Source organism: Pseudochaenichthys georgianus, chromosome 2 (genome assembly GCF_902827115.2).
Source record: "Pseudochaenichthys georgianus chromosome 2, fPseGeo1.2, whole genome shotgun sequence".
In the NCBI taxonomy this organism is placed as follows: Eukaryota; Metazoa; Chordata; class Actinopteri; order Perciformes; family Channichthyidae; genus Pseudochaenichthys; species Pseudochaenichthys georgianus.
The window spans coordinates 9,419,920-9,440,223 of record NC_047504.1 but is presented as its reverse complement, the minus strand read 5'-3'; the positions used below and the strand labels follow the sequence as shown (position 1 = coordinate 9,440,223).

The following is a 20,304-nucleotide window of genomic DNA, read 5'->3' as shown; positions in this document are numbered from 1 at the left end:
GCAGAGGCTTCGGAGAGGTAGGTGTAATCTAGTGATAACTGTTACCAAGATGACATGTGACATCAGCAGGGATGTTCGTTGCTGGCGCCCGCCTTATATCCATTACAAAAGGGTTGTCGAGCATTAAGTCTTGTTCGGCAACACTTCCTACTTGTTCTCCTTTTTAAATGTACAATATTCGTACGCTTTGCTTGTGGGTGAAGGGGACGGGGATCGTGGTGAAATAAGTGCTGAGTCACAGACATTCATTTGGGTTGGACACTTTCAAGCATACTTCATCAACAGAGTTGGGTGTAACGCGTTACTGTAATAATATTACTTTGTCGGTAACGGAGTAGTGTAACGCTACTTTTATAATCCAGTAATCACACTACAGTTACTAACATTGCCCCGACACGCGTTACTTCGTTACTTTCTAAAATCAGTCATAATCAAACCTCAACAAACACCTGCAAAGAACACATGCTAAGGTGAAGCTAACGCACATAGCTGTTGTTTATTTATATCACACACGTAGTCTGTTCTTCTTCTCTGTTTTCCGGTTGTTGCCTGTTTTGAATGACGAATACACACTACCGCCGCCTGCTGGTAAGGAGAGTTATTGCCACTTACGCATGCGCAGTTCGTACGTGCTCGGCTGAAGTCTGGCTCCAGTGCAACACATGGCCAACACGCAGGAGAACACGCTGACGCAACAGCGTGAGCAGAGATAGACTGCGCAAAATATACAGATAGCAGGAGACAGAGGACAGCCACGGTCAGATAGCAGGAGACAGAGGACAGCCACGGTCAGATAGGAAAACATTCAGGATCTGGATCAGTCTTATGCGACAATGGAAACTGAACTAAAGAGAACATTTGAAACTTTAGCAGTCTGCGTGATCTGCCTGCAGGGAGGGGCGGGCCGGCCCTGCTAGTAAAGTAACGAGTAAAGTAACGAGTTACTTTATGTAGAGAGTAACGAAGTAGTGTAATATATTACTTTTTTTTAAAAAGTAATATGTAATATGTAATATATTACTTTTTTTTAGTAACGACCCCATCTCTGTTCATCAACTAATCATGTGGATGTTGCCTGCCTGTCCGTGCTATGCCATCTGTGAGAGACGGACACACTTTGAAAGGGAATGCACTTCATAACCGAACACAGTGGTTACATGTTGGAGATCCCACATTGCGGTACAAGGTCACTGCATAGCTTAGAGCATTAACTCCCACTCGTGTGCTTCACTTTGGATTCTGCATCAACATGTTATCGGCTCTCAGGAAGCATTTATGTCACGAGATGTTTACCTCCTTACATTCACGCTAATATCGCCTTGTTAAGGATTTCTGAGAGGCGCTTGCAAGTCATTTTAGCACTCCTTCCAATCCTTTGCACATAATCTTCTGGTTCTGTAATGTTCTAGTTAGTGAACCTGCCCCCAGAGGTGCCTTTGCTTGCCTGCAATCAAACCCCATAAGGCCCCTCTCAATATAGCCCCCCCCCCCCCACACACACACACACTCTTAGACTGCCTCAATTAGGAAGCACTACAGCTGCTCCCTAGGCATCGCACTTAATGAGAGAGTTCTCTTAATCTTAGCGTTGGTGCTACTTGCCTGCTTAAATAGGGGGAATAAACCACAAAGGAAGTGGTATTCTTCAATTTGGTTCTTTCAGTAATTCAAAGCGGGCTTTGTGTCAGAAGTTGAACCTGCCTGCCTAGGGACAGGTCCCACCTGAATCCATGCTGTTATTCTTCTCTGAGCAGTCCTTCTGATTGTCTCTGCTGGCTGAGGACATGTTGGTGTTTGTGAATACAGTTAAATGAAGCATATCTCTCATCAGCAGCACCCGTCTCTGGATGGCTCTCTTCCTCCACTGTGGGGGCTTTCATTGATTTAAAGACTTACAAGAAGGACCGCAAAACAAGAATGGTTGTCGCTGTCAATTGTGCTAAATCGGGAATTGTCTAAAACCCAAGAACTATGTGTTTCTCTCCCTACTACTGAGTCAATGTTTAAGGGTCAGTAACCAAGGTAGTATAGTGAAATATGAATGTCACTGTCCATGGTACTGAATACATACATAAGTGTCACTGCCCATGGAGCTGAACCAAGAGAAAACAAACGGTCTACCTGTCCATGGTGCTGAAAGGAAAACGGTGTCACTGTCATGTAACCATGGTGCTAAACTTAACAAAATGTCAGTGTTAATGGTACTGAATAAAGATTTGCGAATAGAAATACTAAATGTATATTTGACAGTCTCTATCCAGGATGATAAAACGGTCTTATAATAAATGAGTGTCGGTATCCATGCTACTAAATCTAAATGTGCTTGTCTGTAGTGCTGCATCAAGTACTGTAGACAGGAGTGTGTGTCACTTTCCATGGTCCTTAAATTAGTTACCCTTTCCGTGGTGATGAATGAAAACAGTACTTCACTGTCCAAGGTGCTGAATCAAAACAAAACGATCTCACTGTCCAAGGTGCTGAATCAAAAAAGAGTGGGTCAGTTTCCATGGTGCTCAATCTAAATATGACTGTACCTGTCCGTGGTGCTGGATTAAGACATTAGTGTCAGTGTCCATGTACTAAATTAAGAAGTTAATGTCAGTATCCATGATACTATATCCAAATATTGGATGCCCTATCCATTGTGCTAAATGAAAACTGAGTCACTGTCCAAGGTCCTGAATCAAGACAAATAGTAACTCCTGTTGTCTTAAATCAAGATATTTGTGTCACGAGCAAAGCCTCGAAATGATGAGTTGTGCCACTATCCATGGTCCTGAATCAATAAAGATGTTTCACTGTCCATGGTGCTGAGTCAAGATTTTAAATCTCAATACAAAATGTTCTGTCACTGTACTGAATCAATGATACTCTGTCACTGTCCATGGTGCTGAATCACATGAGCATATTAGGTGAATCGTTGCCAGAACTTATATTTAAAAACACACGTATTTCCCCTCATGTTTATACAATGCAATATTGTTATGGCCGTTAGAGTTACAGTCAGTGTCTCTGAATGCATGGTGGCAATCTAGTATTCCTCAGCATGTGTGAGAATAACCTTTTCCACTTAATTATTCAAACATATTCATTTATTCTGCCAATTATTGTGATGTAGCCACGGGTGGTGTATTGAATGTCAATATTTCGCTCTTACCTTGTAACTTCTCCTTAACCTCATTCATTACATGTCTACTGTATACCACTGAGGACACTGCAGGCAAGGATACGACTGCGTGAGATTTTGAAGCAAGCTTCTTTGTGTTCTGCGAATTCATGCATTCGTACTTTCAATAAAGAAATCCATGTTTTATTACGGGGCTTTTCTGTTCACTCAATTGTCCTTATTTTTAAGGCTGTGTAATTTTGTGTCATATTGACCTCCTCTTGCTGGAGGTTTATATATTTTTAATAATGTTTCCTTGCTTTGAGACACACCACACAAAAGCCCATTGCCTTGTCCTTGTCTGTTCTTTTCTATTCCAGCTCTCTTTTTGATGTCTTATTCACTGTTGCTATCATTGCTCATTCATGTGAAATGTAAAACACAGTTTCTCGGATTGCAAAAGAGAAACGCGTCCTATAAAAATAAGTCATGCTGTAACAGATTCATTTGATGTGAATCAACACATTCTAGTGTCCCAAGAAGACAAGAATAATCTACAGCGTACATGCATCAAATAGCAGGTAGTTGATGTATAACACAATCACTCGGCTCCCTAGCTAACACAGTTCACATGGACTCTGAAAGACTGGCCACAACACAGCATGCCCGCATTAGCTGTGGTCGACTGAGTGCGCAATGAAATGAGGATTAGCCATCTTGGAAATAAGCCCAGAAAGCATTCAATCAGAGGACAACCAGCCTGTGTACCGCCACACACAAGATGACCAAGAGGAATGAATGGCGTCTTCTCGTAAAGGACCTCATTTCCTGACATTGTGGAAACAAAGTTATCACGTCGGATACCTTAAGGCTAAGTGCACACGATGAGCTCTGATTGAGATTTACCACTTTAATAACGTTGAATTTGCGGCATTGTTCCGGATATTAACAGCAACACAAAACATGCAGCGGTGGTGTGTTCGCTGGCATGGCAGAGAGGACATTACAGATGCAGAAGGTGTTCACCTCTGTGGTGTGCACTACAAGGACAATAGTCTAAGTATCATATATGAATATAACAGTGTTATGCATCTGTAAGTGCATCTTCTATCTACACAGACGTGCTCAGGAATAGCGCTTAAAGTCAGCTGGTGGTTTTCTCTTCCCTTTTGGAAGAGATGAAAGAATTCAATCTTTCACAACATTTCCTCTTGGGAAACCGAGCCGCAGTAATTCACTCTCGCATGAAGCGGCGTGCAGTCGGGAAAAAGTGGGACTGCTTATGACAGATACACATGTAGCTGTCACTCGTCAGAAACAAAGATTAGCACTCCATTGCAGGCTGCAGGCGTTAAGCTGGTCCTATAAATGCCAACATGAGGAGGGGGGGGGGGGGCGTTGCTGTATATTCTCCTGTGCTGGAGAGACCATTAAACTGTCCCAGTGATCCACAGTGTGTGTGTGTGAGAGTGTGTGGGTTTAGTGTTATGCATATCATGAAGCTATAAACACCGAGGTGGCATGTGCAGGTCTTTTATAGGAAGTTGGTATTTATGTTCAACTTGTTTAGGGCTTATTGGTTTCGCAGAGTGATGATGTTGTCTGGTGCGTATTCATTTCAACGCTTTGTTTTCATCAAAGGTCCATTTTGTCTTTCGGAACGTATCGCTAAAAGTTATGATGAGAGAAGATGAAATAATCACCGTGAAAGAAACTAGTGCTAAAGTGAAAGGTAATCATTATAAACCCATTTAAAAGTTGAACTTGTGTTGGTTATGTATTGGCTGCGCTCTTTACGGTGGCACAGAGTTCTTTGTATACATTCAAAAGTCACTTTTCCTTATTTCACCTCGAATTCTGGTGCATGACAGTCTGTGGCTCCCTTTTCAACTTGTGCGTTAGGGCGAGCATACAGTCCCTGCATGTTTAATATTATTTGGATACAAAATATAGTATATAACATGACAGCTCTCAAGATGTATTACTTGCACATGATATATCACATGCCATGTTACAGGTCACATGATATATCACATGCCATGTTACAGATCACATGACAAATCACATGCCATGTTACAGGTCACATGACATATCACATGCCATGTTACAGGTCACATGATATATCACATGCCATGTTACAGGTAACATGATATATCACATGCCATGTTACAGGTCACATGACATATCACATGCCATGTTACAGGTCAAATGATATATCACATGCCATGTTACAGGTCACATGATATATCACATGCCATGTTACAGGTCACATGACAAATCACATGCCATGTTACAGGTCACATGACAAATCACATGCCATGTTACAGGTCACATGATATATCACATGCCATGTTACAGGTCACATGTTATATCACATGCCATGTTACAGGTCACATGACAAATCACATGCCATGTTACAGGTCACATGACATATCACATGGAACGATACAGGTCACATGATATATCACATGCCATGTTACAGGTCACATGATATATCACATGCCATGTTACAGGTCACATGATATATCACATGCCATGTTACAGGTCACATGTTATATCACATGCCATGTTACAGGTCACATGATATATCACATGCCATGTTACAGGTCACATGTTATATCACATGCCATGTTACAGGTCACATGACAAATCACATGCCATGTTACAGGTCACATGACATATCACATGGAACGATACAGGTCACATGATATATCACATGGAACGATACAGGTCACATGACATATTACATGGAACAATACAGCTCACATGACATATTACATGGCCTTTGACATGTCAAAGGACCTGAAGAACGCCACATAACTCCACAACAGGAAACAGTTTGTCTCCATCAGTGGCTCAAACTCACCCCCGGCCCCAGTCCACCACGGTGTACCCCAGGGCTCTGTACTTAGCCCCCTCCTGTTCACCATTTACATGCTCCCCCTCGACCAGATCATCCGACATCATGGACTCAACTTCCACTGCTACGCTGATGATACCCAACTGTATCTCAGCACCACTCCATCCTCCCAGCTCCCCCCTCAGTCTCTCATCAACTGCCTGCATGACATCAAGACATGGATGTCTTCAAACTATCTGAAGCTGAACAGCGGTAAAACAGAGCTCATGGTTGTGGCACCCAAGGCACTGCTCCAGAAGGTTGGTGACTTCGTCCTTGAGGTCGACGGCTGCTCCATCTCCCCATCTCCTGAAGCCCGCAACCTGGGTGTGATCCTCGACTCCACCCTTTCCTTCCATTCCCACGTCAAGTCTGTGACCAAATCGGCTTTCTACCACCTGCGGAACATTGCCAGACTCCGACCGTCACTCTCGGAGTCGGTTGCCGAGACCCTGGTGCATGCATTTGTCACCACCCGCTTGGACTACTGCAATGGTGTCCTGTTCGGGGTTCCCAACAAAACCCTGGACAGGCTCCAGTATGTCCAAAACTGTGCAGCTCGGGTCCTCACACACACAAAGCCGTGGCAGCACATCACTCCCACCCTCATCCACCTCCACTGGTTGCCGGTCAAGTTCCGCATAACTTATAAAGTCCTCCTCCTGACCTACAAGTCCCTCCATGCCCTTGCCCCCCCAGTACCTATCGGACATCCTCCACCCACATGCCCCACCCCGGAACCTGCGGTCTTCAGACTCTGGCCTGCTCACCACCCCCCGCACCAAACTGAGAACCTTCGGGGACAGAGCCTTCAGTGTGGCAGCCCCCTCCCTCTGGAACGCTCTCCCTGCGGAGATTCGCAACATCCCCACACTGGACGCCTTCAAAGGGCCCTCAAGTCCCATCTGTTCATCAAGGCTTTCGGCCCCTAATCGATCTGTTGTTTTGTCTGTCTGACCTTTGTTTTGTTTTGTTTGTGCTTGCCCTATTCCTGTAAAGCGACCTTGGGTCCCTTGAAAGGCGCTATAGAAATATCAGTTATTATTATTATTATTATTATAATAATACAACACTTCATGTGCTAAAGTGAAATAGGCGAATACAAGTAAATTCTTACATGAAATGTTAAGATACTGCAGCTTTAACACGTCTCTTAACTTAGCCCAGACCTTGACATCACCACTAACTTGAGTCAAATTTCAAAGGCATGCTAATCCTTTGTTTCAGGTGAGGAAAGTGAAAGCAGCTGTCGTATCAAATACAGAAGGGGGGCTTATGATATTGTCATCAGAGAAAATACAGATATACTGAAAAGTCAATTTGCTTCTCAAAAGCCAGATTGAAGAGCTCTGATCAGCAGCATGGGACCCGGTCTGTCAACCCTCTCAAAAGCAGGGCTCTCATCTCCGAGGGAAGAAGGAGAAACTGTGGACAGAGTTGTCGTGAAATGTCACAGGCCCCCCCCCCCAAAAGAAAACAGGAAGTATGACACATGAGTAGAGCTGCATCTAAAGTACTTTCCTGGCACAGCATGTCATTTTCAATCCACTTTAACTCACACACATCGCTGTAATTGTATGAGCAAGCATTTCACCTGAGGTACATGCAAGGCTGTCGTCAAGGCAACGAGTCCGTACCAACAAAGTAAACAGGGCTGAGTTCTCGAAGCTAGCAGGACAATGATGTCAAAAGGCCCCATTGTGGAGGAGATCAAGGGAAGCCAAGCGTATATCAACATTAGATCATTAACCGAAAGCCACAATTCATGTCAGAAGTGCTTTTATTAAAGTGAAGAAATAATATGGTATAACAGTAACACTTATTTCTTATTTTCTGCATTAATTGATCAATTGGAAAAGCGACAAGAAATGTATCTTATCCAGAGCCAACTTCACTTCACTGTGGTAAAAACACAGAAAAATACCAATACTTCAAAAGGAAAAGCAGCAACTGCAGTGGAAATGGATTTATGTTTCTGCATGAAAAACGAGCTCTATTAGCAACAAAGAAAGCTGCAAATGAATGTTGTATCAATTGTTTCAGCAGCACTTCTATAAACTCTTGGATAGTTTAATATATGACAACACATTATACAGTATATTAAAAGCTATTTGTATGTTTTGTGTGCAACATATGAGTACAATACTTGAGTAAATGTATTCAGTTACACTCAACCACTGACCACTAGGTAGTATTGCTATTAAAACACATAAATAACTCAACAAGTAATAGCAACTTTTCTATAAGAAAACACCGGGTTATATTTATCCTAACATGCAAAAAACACAACATAATAACTTAATACTACGACTCTCGACTGGTGGACGAAGGCTGTGAGGAACATCAAACCGTCAGTAAAGGGCGATAAAAGTCACGCCTGACAGGTTAGGGTCAGGGTCACCTGTTAAAAGCTTTACAACGAGGAGAGAAAAGAGCTTAACGGACAGTTTAGATCTGACATACAGGTCGAATGTCATCTCATTAGGGACATGTGATGAACTCTCAAAGCATGTGAGCGTTAAGGAAGACATGAACCAGAGCACTCAGAAGGCAACTAATCCAGACTGCTTGTCTTTAAACTCCCTTTGATCCCACTAAGCACACGAGTTCCTGCCAGTAACCACGACGGACGGACTCCGGGCCGAACGTCTCCTTTTTAGCGATAATTGGAGAATGTGTTCCAAGCGTAATTGGCAAAGCAAGTGATGTACAGCTGAACAGCAAGAGAGAAAGGGTGCGAACATCGGTACACAAATCTCACTCCGCTGCATAGCCAGACCTTTCAAAAAAGTTTCAAAAGCAAACACATCGCTCGCCGAGTAACGGCAGACGAGGTCCCGCAAACAAGATTCAGGCCAAGCTTTTATATGTAATTCTGTACGGGGGCGGATATGTGAAAGAAGAGTAAACAAATGTTTGAGAAGCAGGCGATGTGGTGGCTGACTCAACGAGGGGGACGGCACCGCTTTCCAAAGCAACGTAGCATTCTAAGTATGTGTTTCAACATGTTTCTCAGAGTGTTGCTGGCCACTCACAACTCAAATAAAGAGTTATTTTTCATATTAATACACGACAAATGAGTGCGGGACGATTGCCCTTCGATTCTATTGGCTCTGACGGTCAGGAAGAGATGTCACATGTCAACATCGAAGCAGGGGGGCCAGAGATAAGGAAAGCCCACCCGAATCGCCCCAGAAGAGGTTTTATTTGCTAAATCTGTCTAAAAAGGTCAAATATCACTTGTTTCGCATCAATCTTGAAACAGGGCACTTATTATATGTTGAACTTTGGATTCCTAAAGCTTTTAGTCTCCCATCCATCAGTCAAGGTTAGTGTTCACTATAAGTACAACATATGTTTTGGACGGACACTAATTTACAGTTTTTTTACCATGTTCAATCTGAATTGTCTTTAAAATAAAAAACATCTATATTGATTCTGACTCTTCTACATCCGACTCACAGGTTTATCATTACTTTGAGAACAAATATTATTAATTTAACCCTTTTAGATGTGAAGATATTTGTTCTGGGAATGTCATGTTCGAGCCTGAAACCTGAAACACAGGCTTGGGGCTTTTAAAAATGTCCACATTTAAATAAATCTATTTGTGTTATAACAGCAGCCTGACAGTCCATAAACGCACATCTGTACATTCAACATGTGGATTATCTGCTAAGGATTAATAGTGGATATCTATCACTAAGTTCATCTCAGCTTGCAACGTAAAACAAATCATAAATATTGCATTATGAAGAACTGCTAGACTCTTTTTGTGTTGAGCACATGTCAGCTCGCATTTTGGTTGGAAGCTATAATGTAACGATTCTCTTTGAAGCGACGAACACTAATGTCAGATTTGTGTCATAGCATGAGAACGCACGGTTTGTATTCATCTCATTCAGAACAGTACAAAGTAATCGTGTGTGTCTCTCCTCTGATTCAGACCCCAACACGTGTCCCCCCCCCCCGATCCTCAGCTGACTTCCAGCAGGTCAGCTGTGAGTTGTGTTGATGGTAAAGACAGGCTGGGGGTAAATGGAGTTTGGGATAGATGTGTATGGATCTGGAGTCAAACATTCTGCTGATTCCCCGTACAGCACGGCAGGTCGATGCGTCGGAGCGCTGCTGCCGCCTCTGCCAATAGCTCCATTGACTTCCAGTCGGCACTTGACCATCTTTTCCTGGACACGACACATCTGCTAGACCACCGCTGCCTAATTAAGAAAAGGTGGGATTAAAAAAAAACACTTGAGAGGAGAGCTTGAGAAATAATAGTTTTCTAAAAGCCTCACATTTAACGACTTTTATTCTCATTTACGGTACGTCCACACAGCAGCTTTTCAAACATCTTGGAGCTGGGTGTGTCTGACAGCTTGGGGATTTTTTGCGAGCAATGCGACCAACAACCAATCACATGAATCTCCCGCCCCCGACATACAAAGCAAAAAAAACCCGGGGATTTTATGCGAGCAATATATATATATATATAAACTCCCCAAACAGGCGAAAACCTACCAGTTTCACCCACTGCCTCTGCCACCTCCCTCCATGCCTGGTTCCTCCGGTTTGTATCCCGGTAATAGCTCTGGTCGTAAAGAACCGGGTGATTTGCTACCGTAATTTCTCGTTTGGAATATGAGGAAATGAACTGCGGTCTGGCTCTCCCTGCTTACACGCGGTTTGATTGGCTAGCGCTTCTACTGTCAAATTTGCATAAACGTGTTTGATTGGCTGGCGCTTCCAGCTCAGCTTCAAAAGTTGAACATTGCTCAACTTTGGAATCCTGGACATCCTGGACATCCCAATATGGTCTAGCTGCGGCCGCGGCCAGTACACGGCGGTACACGACACGCCCACCTGACACGACACTACGGTGGCTGAGAGGCACCACCGTTAAAAGCGAATTGACGAGATTTACATCATACAGCCCATGTAGTATAAACATTGATTTTAATTTCTTACAGTAGGAGAGGTTTTGGGGTTTAGGAGGGAGGAAGGAAGATTAGGATTAGGTAACAAGGTAGGGAGTGGTTAGGGTTAGGATGGGGGGAAGGGAAGGGAAGAGTTAGATTGAAGGGAGGGAAGAGAACTGCTACCCGGGAACGTTCATACTGGGTAGTTTATTTAGTTTAAAAAAAATATCCAACGAGTTAGAGACCACAAAGGAAATGTAGTACCACCGTTTGGCCACAAGACTCCGGCGCACTCCTGGGGGCTTGGTTCAACCTCCACTGTCCGCGGCCGCAGCTAGACCCTTCTCAGCCACCGTAGTGTCGTGTCAGGTGGGCGTGTCGTGTACCATCGTGTACCGCCGTGTACTGGCCGCGGCCGCAGATAGACCCTTCTCGGACATCCTGGAAATCTTCGCTTCGCTCCCCCACAATGCAGTTCGGCGAAAAGCGAGGCAAAGTGACGTCATCCCCATTCAAAGTCAATGGGCAGAGAAGCGTTGGAAGCGGTGGAAGTTTCTTCTGAAGCTGCTGTGTGGACGTACCGTGAGTGTTTTTTTTTGTAGTGATTATTTGTTTCTGTCTGTAATGAAATATAAATACATACAAGTCAGGATGTCAGATAACACTATATTTAGTAAAACACCTGCCCTCTTCCTGTTCACCGTATCTACTTGATGATCAAACGTTATTTACCCAGAATGCATGCATCGCCACACACACCCGTGCCTTATTTTGAATGCTGTCTGCGCACACTGAGCCGAGCATGCTGATGGGAAAGCAAGCTTACGATTGCTCCTGACCTTTCTGTAATTACCCGTAGAGTATTTCCGTCTCTCCAACCCTCCTGCCTTTGAAGCCGTGGGAGAGAGAGTACATTGTTCTCCGACAGCTAAACATCTGGAGCTGATGTGGCACGTGTTTGCTCCCCACCCCTCCCCAAAAGAAAAACCTCATTGAGGGACACATGAAAATGTTCTCCTTATTTTCTGGAAACGGCTAAATAGTGGCGTTTGGAGACGTTGTTGTCTCTATCCAGGTCATGAGCTGAGCGGATGTTTTCATCTTATGAGGAAGAAAGAAAAAATACGTCTTCAAATACGGGCCCGAGGGAAGGTCAAGCAGATTGTCCAACAACACAAACCCCACGGTGGCTGAGGCTGATAATTCCCAGCATCCTTTGAATGTGTCTCTCTCTTAGGGAAGCATTGAACAGGGAGGCGAATAACATAAAGTAAGTTGATAATGACCTTTACCGTGATATCAAACGTGTAATGTCACCTGGTGCCACATGGAGCTGGGATCACCAACAGACAACACATCTGAGCGTCAGAAGGACTAAAGGGAATTGTAAGTCATCTTTTAGCACAACATTTCCGCCTGATTGATTGTTTGGCTTTAGTGTTGCTTTGTCTCTAAGGCGAATGCACGATGCAAACAATTACGAAAAGCGTCCAAAAAGCAATGGCTATTACACAAACTGATTTGTTGCATCGCATTAGGCTGTATCATTATCTCAAAGACAGAGCATAAAAGTCACAATAACAATATGAGAGTCATATTAGAGAGCCAACACATTTACAAAAGCATCAGGACAACGGCACCAAATTAGAACAACAATAACAGAACAATAACAATGTACTTAATGTGTGTATCTGAACCATTTGATTATTAGGTTCCCAAACCCCACTTTGCCTGTCGGCATACACTCAGGTAATTGTGTCACTTTTTGGATGGACTAACATCCTAACTGAAACAAGAGGAAACCTTGTGTCAAAGCCTGGCGCCTACATTACCCACAATTCAGTGATTCAGGTGTGTTTTTCCCATTCCCACACGGGCGTATTAGTTTCCTATTCACTTGTTTACTTCAGTCAACAGACTTGTGTTTGTTTGGCTTTCTGCCTCTCAGGGCTTCTGGTTCAGTGGCTGCTGTTTGTCTCGCGGGAACTGCCCTTTTAGAAATCCTGCTTCGGACTGATTTGTTTCCCTTCAGGGACACAAATGTGGAGCTAAGCATCATGACTGGAATTATTTTAAACTCAATTTGAAAAGGTCGTGTTTTGTGTAGAAACATATGGACAACACATCGACCCATCGGGACATGCAACGCTAACTGTAGGCTATAGAGGTGTGTTTTTGGTGGCTATGAATTGCTGCGACACATTGAGCCTGCAGGTTGGCACTTATCTCTGATGTGCTCACACTAATGCAACTCAATATTATCTGTTTCCCATGATGCTTAGCCCCATGCAACTATTCCTTTGGGTATATTAAGCTCCAGATATTAGACTTGAATAACACAACATTATCAGCCAGGTGCTTCAAATACAAGGTGTACTCAGTATTGCAGAATAATGTTAATATTCATATTATTACTGGAATATAATTATTGTAAATACAATTAATTAAAAAAAATCAATGGACTTAAGTGTGTTTTACAAAGATGATGGGCATATACTATTGACTTAGAAATGTGTGCATCTCTTTTCTTAATAATGTCAATAAACATTACATGTAATGAAAAACAATCTCTTTTTTTCTGAAACTAAAGTGCAGCCAATTTCAAATAATAACACTAATACATATTGCATACACTGCTGATTATATTTATCATTAAAATACATACTTTTTTTTAAATCACATTTTTTATGAATTATTTAAAAATGATGTCAGAACCAATCAAATGTAATTGAGTGGTAACAGCTGACATGTTGTCCACTTAGTACTGCACTTAAGGGGATGCACTGTTCTTGTGGTTAAAGCCCGTAATAAACAATGCAAATAATATGCAAATATATAATTAGCTTTATAGACAAATGGATCCGACAAAAAGAGAAGCATGCAGTTGTAAAAAGTTTAAACACACCCAAAGAGAAGCCAACAAGTATGGAGTTTACAAGCAACAGCAACAACTGCAAGCTCGCTGACAGACAGACGGACGGACAGACAGGCAGGCAGGCAGGTGGGTGGGTAGGGAGACATTACTGCCCGTCAATGGACTATAATGGGAATGCTTTACAGCCGGTGGTCCTAATGATATTTTGCTTATTGCAGGATGCTTTGCTGGAATCTCCTGAGTCCACAGATTGGTCTCTTATTGCAACAAATTAAAAAAATAATATCAGAGAAGAGGATATTTAACTTAACATCAATGTTTCTGTCCTGCTTTTAATTCCAATGGAGCACTGCAGAAGGATGAAGAGGAGGAGGAGGAGGTGGCTGAAGGGGGGGGCAACTACCTTAACTCTCCTGTGCATCAGCTGATGTAATACTCTCAAACAATGGAGTATAATAAAATCGATAGGAGATAAAATTGTGTTCAAACCACTTCCCTTGTCTTTTTTCTTCCAGTTGTGGATCTATTTCTGCAAAGGGTTTTTATATTGGGAGAACAAAAAAAAAAAACGCACACATGCGCATATAGGGTGCCACACTGACGCATCGTTTGTTGTATAGTCAACTGTTTTTTTTTCTTTGCTGGACTGATGCATGCCTGTAGCGGATTATTGTTTTTACTGCATTCAACAGTGTTTTCAAAGCAAGGGGCGAAAGTCAAGGCTGTAACAGTGGAGGCTCACATACGGAGGGAGATCCGCTAAAGTAATGCTGTTTATCCCTTAAGAACTAAAGAAGGGGGGGGGTAATTCATGGCAGGGAACGGAGGTATCACGATCCCAATGTGAAATCTCACCAGTGTTTTCAACGATGCGGACTTGGACACTTTTACCATGGAGCTGCAAGAGTCAACAATAACAGTAGGAGTCTAGTATCGTGACAGAAACCCTTTTTTTTGTTTAAAGTATGATTTAAAGAAAGATCGTCCCTGTATGTGGATTTTTTTTTCTCCCTTGCTCTCGCTTCTCAGCATTCCCTCAGTCAGTCGACGGGTTTTTGCCATTACAGCTCAGTAGAGGGTGTCAGATTATTCTTACAGCACCGCGCTAGGATGAACACTGTCTCTGCGTTTCTCCTTTTGTGATTCCCAAAACCGCCACAAAAGGGGTGGGGGGGGAGAGACGAGCGAGGCAACACGCCGAAGGATGTGAGGGGGGATGCGGGTGTTTTGCAGCGGTGACATCGCTTCTAAAGCTCCAGCGCACGGGGTGAATTCAGCATCAGGGGAGAGGGCACTGAGACGCCGCAACACGCAGCAAGACTGGAGGAGAAAAAAGGCACGGATTTGTTCTCTTTTGCTCTGCCAAGGTCAGTGTTAAACGAACTGAAAACAGCCGGAAGATGTGTTGGACTCTACTGTCGCCCGCTGCTTTCGATTTTGATCATAAACACGCTCTGAGGATTCGGTCGATGTGAAAGAGACGTTTATGTGGGCATTTTCAAACTGGAAGTCTGGACACAAGCGCAGGTTAGATGCAGCATGGATCTGTTATAAAACATTGCTTTATCTTCTCCCTAAATGTCGCTATCTACCATTTTCCCTCTCACTGATGTAGACTGAATTCACAGCTCGTATGTCTTAAAACCGGGAATGAATTGTCCACGTTGAAAAATGCTGCTTTGGATTGTTCTGCTGAATGCGGCTCTTTGTGTTGCGGGTGGAAATGTGACAAGGGACATTTGTAAGGAGCAGATATGCTCTTGCAACGAGATCGAGGGAGATCTGCACATAGACTGCGAAAAAAGGAGCCTCACCACTCTGCAGCATTTGACTGGCCCGAGCTCGCATTTTTATCACCTGCTGTTGCACGGGAATTCTCTATCCAGGCTATTTCCCAACGAGTTTGCCAACTTTTACAATGCTGTGAGCTTGCATTTGGAAAACAATGGCTTGCACGACATTGTCCCCGGCGCCTTTCTGGGACTGCAGCTGGTGAAAAGGCTGCACATCAATAACAATAAGATACGATCCTTCCGGAAGAGTACATTTCTGGGGTTAGACGACTTGGAATATCTCCAAGCTGATTTCAATCTACTGAGGGACGTTGACCCCGCCGTGTTCAGGGACCTAAACAAACTTGAAGTGTTAATACTTAACGACAACCTCATCAGTGCGCTACCTATAAACGTGTTTCAACATGTGCCCATTACGCATCTCGACTTGCGGGGGAACAGAATCAAAACGGTGCCTTATGAGGGGGTCCTTGAGCAAATACCGGGCATTGCGGAGGTTTTGTTGGAGGACAACCCATGGGACTGTAACTGCGACCTGGTTTCTCTGAAGGAATGGCTGGAGAACATACCGCATAACGCTCTTATCGGGAGGATGATATGCGAGGCTCCCACCAGGCTGCAGGGGAGCGACCTGAACGAGACGTCAGAAGCGGACCTGTGTCCTTCACAGAGCGGCAGCGTGGACACCAGCCTGGTCGCCCCTCCCACCCAGGAGGAGGCCTCTGAGAGCGAGGCTCAGGTTCCCCGTCCCACGCCTTACAAGCCCAACAGAGACACCAGCGGCCCCCCAACGCCTGGCCACGGACCCAAGAGCCGCTCCAAATCTCGTGAGAACTGGCAGCTGAAAACGAGGCCAACTCCTGTGGTGTCAGGTGAGAACGGGGACAGAGAGCTGCCTCACAACATGACGTGCCCCCAGCCTTGCAAATGCAAGCTGATCGGCACCAGACAGGGCCTGGGGGTCTTGTGCGAGGGCAACAAGATCGAAAGCTTATCCAACCTCAAGCCTAAACCCCTGGCTGCACACGAGTTGAACATGCGAAATAACAACATACACGCAGTGAAAAAGAACCACCTGCTCGGCTACACCAGCCTCAACTTGCTTGATCTGGGGGGGAACAACATCAAGGTGATCGACAACAGCACTTTTATAAACCAGAGCGAGCTCAGATGGCTGTATATGGATAAGAACTATCTGGATACGCTGATCGCAGAGATGTTTGTGGGCCTCGGGAATCTGGAATATCTCAGTTTGGAATACAACGACATCCAGATGATAGTGGCAGGTGCATTCAGCCCTATGCCTAATCTGAGGGTCCTGTTCCTCAACAACAACTTGCTGAAGTCTCTACCAAACGATGCTTTCCTTGGGATTTCTTTGTCCAAAATCAGTCTTCATAATAATTACTTCCCCTATCTGCCCGTGCCGGGAGTGTTAGACCAGCTCAATTCAATCATACAAATCGATTTGCACGGGAATCCGTGGGATTGCTCGTGCAACATCGTGCCCTTCAAGCAGTGGGCGGATAAACTCGGGGACGATGTGATAGTGAGCGATCTCAAATGCGAGTCACCCGAAGAGTTCTGGAAACAAGATTTCCGCCAAGTCCGGAACGACCTCATGTGCCCTAAGCTCCTTGACAAAGTCTCCCCCACACCCCTGTCCAAAAACAGCACTTTCACCCAGGACTCGGGGACGCGCTCAAACTCTTATTTGGAGCCGAACAGGGTCTCAATCTCTGTGCTCGTCCCCGGGTTGCTGTTGGTGTTCGTCACGTCCGCTTTTACTGTCGTGGGGATGCTTGTGTTCATCTTGCGGAATCGAAAGCGATCAAAGCGGAGGGACGGGAACTCCTCCGCCTCGGAGATCAATTCCTTGCAGACAGTGTGTGACTCGTCGTATTGGCACAGTGGGCCTTATCACGCAGACGGGGGCGCGCACAGGGGCTTCGACTGCAGCACGCACCTTTCCACGACAAATGATGCGTAAAGAGACTCTGGGTCCAGCACAATGAACCCATACCGGACTGGATTACAAACATGTCATACAGACACACTGATGCACACATGACTGAACATCATCCAGCTTTTGTTCGTCAGCGGCGAACACAGACTTGTTTATGTCTTGTTTCCGCCAGTTGAACCAAGTAAGTCAGTCTGCTGCTGCACAGGCCCCACTCTGTAATATATGTATATGCCAAGCCCCCTGGTTTAAACCCCTCCCTCCCTCCTCCTCCCAGTTCTGCTATTTGCCGCAATCGGACTACGGATATGAGACAGAAAAAAGGGAGAAAAGGAAGCGAGGGAGAGGGCGTGTGTGTGTGTGTGAGAAAGAGAGAAAGAGCGAGCGAGAGAGAAAGCAAAGACCGAGGACCCAGGAAATGGTGCACGAACGCATGAATGTAAATGTAAATACTCGGACCGATGTATCATAATCTGCATGATGATATTTCGCATGGTTTCAACACACACACGACGGCGAGGAACCATAACCACCATAACCAACAAAGAAGCAAACTCGACCCTTTCATGTTATATCAATATGACGACAATATATAGATATTAAGAATTATATATGACTATTACAAAGTGCCATTTCTCTATTTTTTGTGAACCTGCAGTCAGGATTTGTATTTGTTGTTTTAAACTTGTTTGAAGAAAAGAGAAAAAAAATTAACTGATAACAATGGCTCTCGGGAAGGAGTGGTGGAAGTGCTGTCAGTGCATGTTATTTTCTGTTTGTTATCATTTGATTGTCGATAAATATTGGGGTTATTTATACCGTACTAGATGGTGCAGATGAAATCCATGTCTGCGCAGTCATCATCTCCTTTATGAATGTAAACTGTGTTATTTTATGGTGTGCCAATTGTTGACTTTCAGATATTCAGACATGCAGATGAGCATGACCAATTAACGTCACTCAGATGCTTATGCTGCAAAGTTAATGTAGCTACAATAACAGTTATGTGGTTTTGTGTGTCGATGAATATAGCCTGCTTTGGGTGAGAGGAAGAAAAAAAACAAGTCATTTAAAACGGGGGGTTTATACCATCATATTTTTTCAACAACTGAACAAAGAAGTGTTTTCAATCGAGCTATGTAGGTATAATTCGATCTATGTAAACAGCGCAGGTAGACTGATCTAGACTAGAATGCTTTTTTAATGTCAGAAAAAAAAGTATTCCTCCACATAAAAGCTTATGGCTATGATTCACTTTCATTATGTTGTGAGCTTTTGTAAAGCCATCTAATCTTGTCCAAATAAGAGAATTGAAACTGTATTTACGACAACATGTGCTTGAATAGGCTGTTTGGGGTGTGGGTGTTTGCTTCCTAACACGCGGGGGCCATGACATGGGGAGAACTCAGCATGTGGCCAGACACAGGGGTGTATCTCCTTCACTAAGGGGATCACACACACACACACACACACACACACACACACACACACACACACACACACACACACACACACACACACACACACACACACACACACCACACACACACACACACACACACACACCACACACACACACACACACACACACACACACACACACACACACACACACACACACACACACACACACACACACACACACACACACACACACACACACACACATAGGCGGGGCTAATTTGATAATGCAAGATGCCTTTTTCAAATCAGCATTTTGAACTTGAGATGCTCTTCTCGAGGGGGTCGCATGGTTTTCGTGGGCTCATGAAAACAATGCCGTGACTGAATACCTGTTTTGCAGCTCATCTGTCGGGTTTGCTGCTTATTAGCTTGGATTCGGATAAACAACTAAAACACTAAACAGTTGGGGCATACATACATTTCCAAGTGTCTAAAACAGGTGCAAGGAATGTGCAATTTTCTTTTGTCTAACAATGAAATATTCTAGTGCTGGCGACATCTTTTTGTCTGTGCATTTCTTTAAGAAACCTACGCCTAATTTGGACAAGATGTCTGCATCATTCGGCAACAATTCTAACATGCCATGGCCGTGATGAGAGTGTACAGATGTTGATGTGAGATAGGGTTACACCCCCAACCCCCCCCCCCCCCCTCAGTGCCCCCCCCCCCCATCTTCCCCCTGCTAGTAGGCCTACAGTATTTCCCCCAGTGTGCAGACTAGCATTGTCCATGGTGCTGAATCACTTCTCCCCTGCTTTCTTTGTCTGCCTGTCCCATGCTGACTGTGTGTGTGTGTGTGTGTGTGTGTGTGTGTGTGTGTGTGTGTGTGTGTGTGTGTGTGTGTGTGTGTGTGTGTGTGTGGGAAGCCTGCAGAGAGAGAGAGACAGAGAGAGAGAGAGAGAGAGCATAGCGGGACAATATGCATGTCTGCCCCCTTACTTTCCCCACTGCCCCCCCCCCCCCCTCCTCCCATGCAGCTTGACCTTGGGGACTTAACATTTCAGCAGATCTGTGACAAACACTCATCATCATCACCTCCCTGCAGTTCTGTCCCGTCACCTTGCTCCCCCCCCCCCCTCAACCCCCGTTTCCCAAATGTTCTGTTTAATCACAACGGGTGTTGGTGTTGGTGGAGGGGAGTGGGTGGGTGCGGGTAACTATGTGTCTCTTCTGTGGAGTATTACCGTGCCACAGCCCACTGATGATTTGTCATGATTTTCAAACGCTGTGTTTCAAAGTTACATTTATATGCTTTGCGATATTTGACCTGCTTCTATTTTGTTAAATA

The 20,304-nt window shown here is 44.3% G+C and overlaps 1 protein-coding gene across 1 annotated transcript; it reads left to right on the top strand.

Annotated features, from left to right (window-relative positions):
* Window positions 1-14,413: 14,413 nt before the first annotated feature.
* On the top strand, window positions 14,414-19,043 carry LOC117459641 (SLIT and NTRK-like protein 1). Its single transcript, XM_034100666.2, has one exon. The coding sequence runs from the start codon at window positions 15,468-15,470 to the stop codon at window positions 17,577-17,579; it is 2,112 nt and encodes a 703-aa protein (XP_033956557.1). The 5' UTR covers window positions 14,414-15,467; the 3' UTR covers window positions 17,580-19,043.
* Window positions 19,044-20,304: the final 1,261 nt, after the last annotated feature.

Coding starts and splice junctions, on each gene's coding strand:
- LOC117459641 (XM_034100666.2), top strand. CDS start 15,468: ATGCTGCTTTGGATTGTTCTGCTGAATGCGGCTCTTTGTGTTGCGGGT.